This window comes from Panthera pardus, unplaced genomic scaffold (genome assembly GCF_024362965.1).
Source record: "Panthera pardus isolate Hobbes unplaced genomic scaffold, ASM2436296v1 HiC_scaffold_16, whole genome shotgun sequence".
Classification (NCBI taxonomy): Eukaryota; Metazoa; Chordata; class Mammalia; order Carnivora; family Felidae; genus Panthera; species Panthera pardus.
In genome coordinates this window covers 68,258,049-68,269,615 of record NW_026526721.1, presented here as the reverse complement: position 1 = coordinate 68,269,615, position 11,567 = coordinate 68,258,049, and the positions used below count along the sequence as shown (strand labels likewise).

At 37.9% G+C, this 11,567-nt stretch overlaps 1 protein-coding gene across 1 annotated transcript in view; it reads right to left on the bottom strand.

Moving 5' to 3' along the window:
- Window positions 1–5,004: 5,004 nt before the first annotated feature.
- The window catches only part of SEC22A (SEC22 homolog A, vesicle trafficking protein), a 75,995-nt gene continuing 69,432 nt past the window's right edge, over window positions 5,005–11,567 (bottom strand). Inside the window, 1 exon segment of the mRNA XM_019448595.1 lies at window positions 5,005–7,909. Within this exon segment, the coding sequence (XP_019304140.1) occupies window positions 7,709–7,909 (201 nt within the window). The 3' untranslated portion in view covers window positions 5,005–7,708.

Sequence of the window (11,567 nt, the reverse complement as noted above, 5' to 3'; positions counted from 1 at the left end):
TGCTGAGGGCCAGGTGATCAGTCTCGGTTCACAGACCCAGCAGAAGGTCCAGAAGATGGGATGAAGGTAAAACACAAGAAGGAAGAGGATTGTCTAGGGCTGAGGGTAAAGTAGGCACCCTGTCCCAACTGGCTTGCTAGCTTTAAACCTCACCCACACATCTGTTTCTAGTGAACAAAACTGAGCCACCCCCTCACTTGGTGAGCACATATTCATCCCCAAGGTCCCTTGCCTACTGCTGGTCTATTAGGACTGTGAATTAAAGAATTCTCATTGGAATCCATTAGGGGCCTCATCACTTTTTCTCCCCCTCAGCCAATTTCTAATTTAGACCTGCCTGGAATCTCTGGTTTGTCAGCATCTCTATTTTCCAATTTTGCAAAATTTGCTTCTGTGCTTTGACTTTGTCAGTTAGCTAGAGTGGCACTTCCTGGTTCATGTGGGATTTTTCTGGGGGGTGGGGAGCAGAGGACGGCATTTTGTATCAGACTAATCCTTTAAGAGCCATGTTGCATTTGCACTTTTTAAGAGTGCCCTGAGCATCACATCCCCAGCACCTATATGCTATTTCTATATTATGGTTTAGAGGCTGCTGGCTGCATCCTGCCAACCCTTGCTTCCCATCAATGCACAGACCTCACGCACATGCACACTCGTGGAGGCCCCTACAAAGTAGTGGGCACGAGGGTGGCCACCATTCAAGAGTACCCACTAGATCAGAGCATTCAAAGCAAACAATGATGGGGCCACAGTGCTAGGGCCACATTGGACAACATGACGTTCCCAGAGGCACGTTCCCCCTTTGACAGCACTCCAGTACCTGGGAGACTGTGGGGTCCTGGAAAGCACAGTCTACCATTTCCAGACTGTGTGACAACAAACAACTGATCCTAGTCACTTACCTCAGATGGATATTGTTAGGTTCACATAACCTTCTATACCGAAAGCACCTGATGTACAGCAGCACTTGGCAAGCATGTGTCTCCATTCCCTTCTCCTGTCCTTGAATGCATCCCCACTGCCCTGCCCAGAGATCTGCACACAAGAGCTTGCCAGGGCAGGCAACATGCCTTCTAGACATTTCAACAGGATCCTCTCTTAGCTGCCGATCTCTGAAAAACTTTGTACAATGACTTATATTTAGGGACATTTGCAACATAAAAGACTTATTACCTTGAAAGTAATAGCAACACCAACAAGACGGACCACAACAAGACATACCGTGCTGTCCTAGCACTCAGTGTGCCAGGTGCTGTTCTAAGTACTCTCTATATATGGACTCATTTAATACAGCAACACTTTGCCCAAGGTACTATTATCCCCATTTTACAGATAAGGAAATGGAGGCAGAGAGGTTATGTGACTTGCTGAGGTCACAATGCCAGTAGAAGAGAGCCAGAGAATCTGAGTCCAAGTTCATAATCACTATTCAATATTGTAAATAGTTATGTTCTATTTCTTTTGTTTAGTGTTTTCAGATACAAGAATCACTTAAAGCAGAATTTCCATAAAATTATATCAGAGAACCAATTCTGTCCTTCAATTAGAAAAAGTAAATGTTTGTAACAAATGAATCACCAGTGAAGCTTTAACATTCTATGTTAAGAATCATTAGACTTAATACAAAGATCAGACTGTATAGCTCTTGCCCTAAAACCTAAGGCTCATTTAAGTTTCACCATACCCCTTGCATCCACATGTCCCCATGTCACTGTTCTACATACAGGAATTTCAGGAAACCATTTTGCTCAGTCTTGGATAGCCACATTGCAGAAGTTAGCACTGACCAATCCCTTTTATTAAAAAGGTAATGCAGAGGGGTGCCTGGCTGGCTCAGTCCATAGAGCATGTGACTCTTGATCTCAAGGCCATGAGTTCGAGCCCCATGTTGGGTACAGAGATTACTTATATAAAACTTTTAAAATGTAGATTACTTGGATACACATTCCAACATATATTCCTTATGTATTTCAACATATTTCCATGTTGTCTAGCTTAATATTACATGGTGCTTAAGAGCATGCATGAGTTCTGAGTAAGACTGATCTGGACTGAAATCTTGGTGCCACCAAGATTGGTGGCAAGATTGACTGAGGTCAAGTGACTTAACCTCTTTAGGCCTCGGGTACTCCGTCTATAAAAAGAAAGCTTACAGAAAGGCTTTCTGTAAGGATGACATCCTTATTGTACACAGTACCGTTTCCCTCCATGTCAGCTTTGTCTGTTCTCACTGCTGCTAGAACAGTAAAGGCCCAGTGGTTGTCAGTAACATACAAGGAGTATTCTTTCTGAGATTCTGTGGCACAGAAAAATGAACACCAACTTTTGAATCACTTAAGCCTGAATCTCAGGTTTGAATGTAAGTCTGTTTCCTCAAGCGAATATGAGATAGTGCCTTCCATCCCCCAGGCTGCCCTAAGGATTAACCATGTAGGAGGACCTAGCCCTGGCCCACAAAAGGTGCTAAGAATTCTTATCATTAGTCCCAGGCACTGGAAGAATTCCAAGTAGAAGGCCAAATATTGTTGGCAAGGTCATGGAGAGCCGAAGCCTCACAGAAAAGCACTGGCATGAAGGAGGCAAACAATGAAGGCAGAGCTGCAGAGGGCCACCAGGACCAAATGGGAAACAAAAGTTTGGAGTCCTGTTTCCTACTCTCAGATGGAGCCTGAATATGCTTCCGTTCAGTGACACTTGCACTGCTGTGCTGTGGGATGCAGGGAAAAGGGGCAAATATGAACTGTGGGTGAGGTGGGGCTGAAAATACCATTTGTTACCAAGGAAATAGCAGGAACAATTCATAAGGCTAGGGTACTGATTTCAGGAACTCTTTGAAAATTAAGCCTGTTCTCTCCTGGAGTTTCCTACAGCCTCCGATTGTGCTAAGACTACTTATTATATACGGGCACTGCCAATGCAGAAGAAAACATGTACACACATGTCAACTGCACTCCCTGTTCACAAGCAAGGAGGATACAAGCCACGTGGCTTCCAACCACTGAGTGCATTCAACAGTATGTTCAACACTGTGACTTCATCTTGTGAAATTGAGTAACCCAGAAAACTTGGCCACTCAAAGAAGATGTTACAAGAGTGGCAGCCACAGACACTGCTTCTCTTTGAAAAGTTCACCGCTCAGAAATATAAGCTGAAATATGCTAAAATAAGCCAGCATTCAACAGCAGCCTCAGAGCATTGATGAAGATGATCAGACATTTATAACCCTAACCGATTAAGACTAGAAGAGGTAAATTCTCAGCCAACACAGCCTTTACACACAAGCTGATTCATAACCCTTGGAGTTGAAGGTGTTTAACTTTTAAGTAGCATATTACTAAAGCCAATCAAAATTAAAAAATCAGGTTGATTTTACTACAGCATTTCCTTAGAGATGATAAAGTAGGAAAATACAAAGAAGGCTTGACCACAGACAAAGATGGCAGCCCTGAAGAATTACCTATAATTTGTGGTAAAGGTTAAGTGTTCAATTTGATCTGAATGGTGGCTGCCTTTGAAATACACTTGATACTTGAACAATACAAGTTTCCGCTGTGTGGGGCCATTTACATGTGGACTTTTAAGTAGGCTGCATGTCCAACACCGAGCCCAATGCAGGGCTTGAACTCACAGCCCTGAGATCAAGCTGAGTTGAGATCAAGAGTTGGAACCTCAACCAACTGAGCCACCCAGGCACTCTGACATGTGGACTTTTTTAGAATTACAGTACTATAAATGTATTTTCTCTTCTTTATGATCTTAAGATTTTTACTATAAGAATAGAGTATATAATACATAGAACATATAAAATATGTGTTAATTGACTGCTTATGTTATCAGTAAGGCTTCTGATCAGCTGTAAGCTATTAGAAAAGTAGTTACACATGGATTTTTGACTGCACTGGGGAGGGGTTGGTGCCCCTAACCCCTGCTTTATTCAAGGTCAAGTGCAATTTATTTGTTGTTTTACTATATATTTCATGACAGCTCTTTTAAAATAAACTAAAAGTCTGTTAAAATAACATCACAAGTGTGCACACACACGCACACACATTTTGCTGTGTCTCTTGGAAATCCAACAGCTCAGAGTGGAGCCCCATAGGTTACTTTGTAAAACTTTGGGAATAAAGCCAAGCAACTCCCGTTTTGGTGGGTGGCTAAACTCAACAGGAAGCATGTACATGACACGGAGGTTAAAGCTCATATGACAAACCTGGTCTGTGGAGCCTTGACAAATCCGGACACCGCCTAACAGAAACGGAACCAGTCATTTCTCCAGACTAGATTCCACTGTGAAAAAGACCACATTTAATACAAAATAAATGTGCTAATCCAGGGGCAGCACATTAACTTTATATGAATTATAAAATGACAGAATTAGGTAAAGGTCTATGTCTCTAGGCATTTGTCTCAAATGGATTTTCAAGCTTTAACACGTACCTATTTTTAGCTTAGGAGAAGAATTCTTCCTCATGCCAACAAAATCCTCTATTAACCACACTGAAACTCCTTAAATGAACGCCTCTGAAAGCTGGTACAAGTCAAGGATCAAGGCACAATCATTAATATGCAAGCGGCTAAAACCATTGAGGATTTTGTTCATTTTAGCATTTCACAGGACCCCCAAGTGTGAACCTCTTTACCAAAATCCCTCAGGAAGATGTCTTCCCTGAGGAACTGGTATACTCTTACAGACAGAGCTAGCGACGGGAAACTTGTTTCCCTCCTAGCCACGATTTCCAGGGAGTTCAAAAGTCAAATTTCACACTTGGTAACAGCAACATGTTCACCTTCCATTTTCACTGATCTTGTGTTTCTTCCTTTCTGTTCATAGTTACTGCTGTTGTATTTGTCTTTTTTTGGTATGGGGTGCTTCAACATCTTGTGTTTCTTCCTTTCTGTTCATAGTTACTGCTGTTGTATTTGTCTTTTTTTGGTATGGGGTGCTTCAACTGTTTTTGGGAAATGGGCTAGGTATAAATACATTTCAAATACAGACCAAGCAAATATTGTAAGCAAATATTGTAATTACTTTTGGAACACCTTAATAAAAAAGCAGTATTTCAGAGTCACCTTAATACACACCTATATTTGACACTAGCAGGCCTGAGCTCATTAAGTTCCCAAATCCCTGATTTTACCAAGAACAGATCTACTTCCTGAGTGCAACCCTAGTTATCTTCATCAGTCCCCACTCTGGGGAGGCAGGGCCCCAAGGCTAAGGGATTAGGAGTTGTATGTGCTTAGCTCTGTAACCCTACATAAGTCATTAACATCTGATTACCTCAGTTTCCTCCTTCATAACAAAAGGACAACTAATTCTCAGCCTCCATGACAAAACTCATTATGATTAGATAAATGCGGAACTGCTCTTAGAAGTAACAGTGCGGTATTACTATCATACACATTAGAAGCCTAATGAGCTTAAAAACTTTATACTCACGGTAAAAATTTTTCATTCCAAATTCACAGTTTCTTTGGCAACAACACGAAAGGGCAGAGAAGTTATATAAACACTCAGCGATGCAGATACCAAATAATGAAAAAAAAAGCGTTTCTATACATAAAACATTATTTATACCTGTTTTCAGTTTTTACATTAATATGTAAACATCCCATTATCCAAAAATAGAAAAAAACAAAACAAAAGCAAAAAAAACAAATTAAACAGCTGGTGAGTTTTCAAGTGTCTTTGCTGACTGATCCAAAACACCAAACACCATAATTCAATAATTCAATGATAAAGGAAAACCAAAGTGAACCAAACTGGTAAGAGAGCTATTAAGTATCAATATATAGCAAAATCACAATTAACCAGAATGCTCCAACTTCTTGGTTAATTGGCTATTTACAAGAGAACTCCTCTTGTTTTAACAGTTAGTTCAGAAAAATCTTTCCACACTGAACCACTTCACTCTCCTGGCTCAAAAGTACAAAATGCCAAACAGTTTTATTTTGATGAGTCAGGATCATGTGGTATATCTTGGGGCAGCTCTCAGAATATATATAATTTCTCTGCAGTTTTGTTAGAGGCAGAAAACTGAAGTGAACTGGAGTTTCCGGTTTTAAATAAATCCCTGACATTACAAGCTTATTGTCTTCCTTTTGCCTCATTCTCCTAAAAAGGGAGTGCAGCAAAAAGTTCTAGCTAGCAAGATTTTACAGTTGCAGGCATGCCTACATATACAGGTTCAAACAAACATGGTAGTTCAATGACTTTACCCCTCTGGACTATTTCTTCTGCTTAATAAATATGCCCAGTAACATGAGTTATATGTAATGGGTCCACTGTTTTCTGGATATCAAATTTTAAATTCGTATTCCTTATGTATTCCTTGTTTGGAATCTTTTCTCTAAAAACAAAAGAAAATCATTAATGAAGATAACTTGCAAAACCAGTAGAGATGTAGATTTTTGCTAATGGAATCAAATTGTGCTTCCTATATTATTAATTCATAACCTCTTGAACAATCTTTATAACGTTATCAAAAAACAAACGAGTTCTCTAAGAAATTAGGTGCAGAACTCCTCAAAGCCATAAAATAATAAGAGTTGCTGGGAGAAGTTACCTTCTGATTCTCTTAGTACAAGTTCAGTGTTCCGGACCCACACCGTTGGTAGCACACAGGAGGATTTTAGGTGGTATACAACACAGAGCTAAATAATGCAGAATCACAGTGAGAATGTCATTCCCTTTACAATTCTCTTTCATTCTTCTCATAATCCCACAGAGAGAGCCCCATTTTGGTGCTGGGTAACATCTCTCTCACTGCAACACACAGCAGGCTTCTTGGATTCAACGCCTTAGCAGACATTAGTATCTAGTTAGAATTTAATAACATTTCTTGTTTTAATTTTATTTTGTTGTTACCCTTTATTCATGGTAAATTGATGCCGGTTTTCCTCTTGGAGTAGAGATTAGTTTGTTTTTACAATATTTTAAAATTTAAAGATAATATTAAGAAATAATACTTATATATAATACTTAAGTGATTGAAGTTTGGGAAACAATGGTTATAATTTAACAAACCACATTTTTAAAAAGTGATTTCAAAAGAAACTACAAACATGGTCTAGAAAGGGAACATAGGTTACTGTGTTTTCCATACTTGTGATGTTCGAAAGATGCACTCATAACAGCTTTCTCATACATCAAGTGATTTCCAGAGTTTAGATTCAAGCAAAAATATAAGACGAAAAGAACCAATTCCACACCATCCTAGACTTCATAAACTCATGGTACCTTAAATGTGCAAATAATCTGATATTTAGCAAGTTGTTTTAAATATAAACTTTGTGGCATCTTTTTATTTGGGCTATACTCATGCCTCACAAAGGCGAACCCAGGTCATAGAGTTCCCACTCGGTCCTCAGAGCATGTACCACATACATTTTTGATTGAACTCTTCAGAAGGATTCAGGACTGCTGGCCAAGTCTTCCAATGGCATCTGACTGTTCTTCCACTGTCATGGCCCTGGAGAGAGAAGTCTCTTCCTCTGAATAACAATCTCACGGCTAATATGAAGAGTTTGCCTAACAGGTACTGTATGCTCCCAGGCATGCCATGCTGACTTGAAACAAAAAGGATAGCTGGAGAAAAAGAAAGCAGAGCTTCTTGATTGTGGTGAACAGTTTCTTCATCACAGTGGCAGTTAAATATACTCCCTCCTTTTTCCCCAGAAGCCAAGGCAGTATGTCTGAAGGATGGTGTCAGACATCATAATCAGGAGCCTTGCCCTGGGCTTGCCTTAGCCAGATCTGTAGTGTAACAAACGCTCCCACGGTCACGTGAAAGAAAAGCTGCCAGAGGTTGCGCAGTTCATAGAGATACATGTTGCACAGACAGATTAAACCAAAAGTCAAGAAAGATTTGACATTCCGCCAGCCGGTGTAGTAGACAAGTAAATAACACTGTTCAAAATATAAAATGAAAGATGATTAGGGTTACAAGAAAAGAAACAGATGCTTCCACTATAAAATATTAACAGGCCAGAGAGTAAAATATGAGGGGATTATTCATCTACAGATAAGATAATGTAACATCTTTAAGACATTCGCTGTGAAAGCTGTACAGCTTGAAAAGAAAACAGATTTTTCCTTTTATGTTTTTCATTTGTCAAAAGATACATTTTATATCACATGTAAAATGGAGTTACAAGTGAATAACTCCCTTGCACACAGCCTGAACACATTCCTCAAGGGGACAGGCAACTCTGAAGCATTCTCAAGGTCTAAGGGGATTCCATCTCTCATGGTCATCCCAGAAAAGTACAAAAAACTCAACCAAACTATAGCAAAATGGACTCTTATATAACCTGAATCTGCATATTAATGAAATCAACAAATACTTACTGATCCCCCATTAAGTGCAAGGAACTAAGCAAGGTAGAGGATCTGAGTGAACGTTTGAGCTAGAATTCATTCAACAGATGCTTATTGAGGTCCTGCTACAAGTTAGGCATTGTTCTCTAGTTTCAAGTAACCAAATAAAGCCCTTGCTCACATGGAGCTTACATTCTAGTGTAGAAAGAAAGATTATATATATATAAGAGATTAGATAGAGGATATAAAATATCAAATAGTTATGCCTTAAAATAAAAGACTGAAAAGGGGACAGAGCATATGATGATTGCTATTTTCGAAAATATAGTAAAGAAACTACTCTCCCAACCCCCAAATCCAGGTATTCACCTTTTCCTGCTTTATTTTTCTCCACAATGTAACTATAAACACACTTTAAAAACATGCTTGTTTTGTTTGTTATCTATATTCATGAGAGGAGAGATTTTTGATTGTCTTGTTCCCTCATTTATCTCCAGTGGCCAGAACAGTGCCTGGCACATAGTAATTGCTCAATAAAAATCTGACTGAATAAACTGTTTTCTAGACGAGATCTAAAATTCACAATCTGTTAAATATAGAATCATATGTGATTACAAAGTCTTAAGAAAGAAGCACAGGTCTTTGTGTGAAATTGTATCCAGGCTTCAGTATAGGAAGGGCTTTAAGGTGTTTGCAACAATGCACAAAGAATATGGAAATGCTCTGTTAAATCTGTTCTTACACAAATCAGGACTTTGCGTTACTTAAAAAGAAGACGGATATCCAAGCAAAATGAACTGGAAGCATTATTTTATTTGAGTGATTTGCATTGTGTAAAAAATGTTGGAAAAATAATTTTTCCTTTTGAAATAATTTTAGTCTTAGAGAAGAGTTGTAAAAACAGTAAGTTCTTGTATAGCCTTCATTTAGCCTGTTCCCTTTAATGGTATCCTCTTGCATAACCACAGTACAGTGATCAAACCAGAAAATTAACACTGATAAAATACTGTAGACTAACCTATAGACTTTATTGGAATTTTGCCAGTTGTCCCACTAGGGCCCTTTTTCTGGTCCAATTCAATCCAGTATTCCCTACTGCATTCAGCTGTCCTATCTCTTCAAATCTGTTATAGCTCTTCAAGTCTTTGTTTTTCATAACCTTGACAATCTAAAGAGTATCAATTATTTTGTAGAAAGTTATTTTGTAGAATGTCCCTTAATTTTATTTTGCCTGATATTGTCTCAAGACTGAACTGAGGATACGTAGTTTGGGCAAGAATACCACAGAGGTGATGTGCAATGTATCTTATAATTGGTGATGTTAATTTTGACCTCTTGGTAAGATGGGGTCTAACAGGTTTCTCCACTGTGAAGTTAGTATCTTCCCCTTTGTAATTAATAAGTATATTGTGGGAAGAGAAATATAGACATTCCCAGGTGAAAGACTAAGAGAATTTGGCACTTAAAGAGGAACTCGAAAAGAATGACTTAAGGAAGTTCTCGAAGCAGAAAGGAAACACTAAAAGAAAAAACCCTGGAACACTGGGAAAGCAAAAAGCACCGTCAGCAAAAATATAGATAAATGTAATAGGTTCTCCCTCTCCTCCTGAGATTTCTAAATTAGGTTTGATGGCCGAAGTAAAAATTAATAACACTGTCTGATGTGGTTCTAAATGTATGTAGAGGAAATATTCAAGACAAATTATAAATAGACAGGGGACAAAGAGACATAAAAGGAGATACAATTTCTGTGTTTCACTTGAACTAGTAAAATGACAACACCAAAAAACTGCTAAGTATGTGTAATGTAATACCTAGGGCAACCATTTACAAGCTATGCAAAGAGATAAACTCAAAACCACTACAGATAAATCAAAATGGAGTTCTACAAAAACATTCACATAACCCACAGGAAGGCAGGAAAAAGAAAACAGAAAAATGAAAAACAGAAAACAAAAAATAAGATGGCAAACTTAAGCCCTAATATATCAATAATTATATTAAATGTAATGGCCTAAATACAATTAAAAAAACCGAGATTTGCAGAGCAGATTTAGAAACAGTTTTTAATCTGTCTACCAGCCACTCACTTCAAATAATGTAGGCAAGATGAAAGTAAAAAGATGGAGAAGGATATATTATATGCAAACATTAATCAAAAGAAAGCATGAATGGCTGTATTACTATCAGATAAATATAAAATTATTTCAAAAAAGGGCTAGAGCGGGATATATCATCATATATTATATATATTTTTATATTATATAATGATATAACATATAATGATAAATGGATCAATCCACCAAGAAGGCAACAATACTAAATGTGTATGAACCAAACAACAGAGCTACAAAATAGGCAAAGCAAAAACTGATAGAACTGAAATGAGAAATACACCAATTCACAATTATAACTGAAAACTTCAATACTTCTCTCTCAACTGATAGAACTAGATAGAAAATCAACAAGGATACAGAAAAGCTGAATACCATCGACCATCATGATCTACCTGAGAACTATAAAGCATTTACTTAGTTATAGTAGAAAACACATTCTGTTTAAGTGCCCATGGGACATATACCAAGACAGACCATATTCTGAGCCATAGAACAAATTTCAACAAATTTAAAAGAACGAAAGTCACACAGAGTGTTTTCCAACCACAGTGGAATCAAACTAGAAATAAATAATAGAAAAAAACTGAAAAATCTCCAAACTCTTGGAAGCAAAACAAAAGCAAGACAAAATTCTAAATAATCCATAGGTCAAAGAGGAAGGCACAAGGAAAAAATAATTAAAATACATTGAATTAAATGAAAATAAAAATGCAATGTATCAGCCAAATTATGGAAGAACCCAAATATCCATTGACTGATGAATGGATAAAGAAAATGTGGTGTATACATACAGTGGAATATTACTCAGCAATAAAAAAGAATGAAATAAGTCAGAAAGAAACAAATGCCATTTGAGTTCACTCATATATGGAATTAAAAAAAAAAAAGAAACAGACGAACACAGGGAGGGAAAAGAGAAAAGCTAACCAGGAGAAAGACTCTTACTATACAGGACAAACTGCAGGTTCTGGAGGGGAAGTGGGTGGGAGGATGTGTTAAACAGGTGATGGGTATTAAAGAGGGTACTTGTGATGAGCACTGAGTGCTGTAAGTGATTAAATCACTAAATTCTACACCTGAAACTAACATTACACTCTGTTAACTGGAATTTAATAAAAACTTGAAAAAAA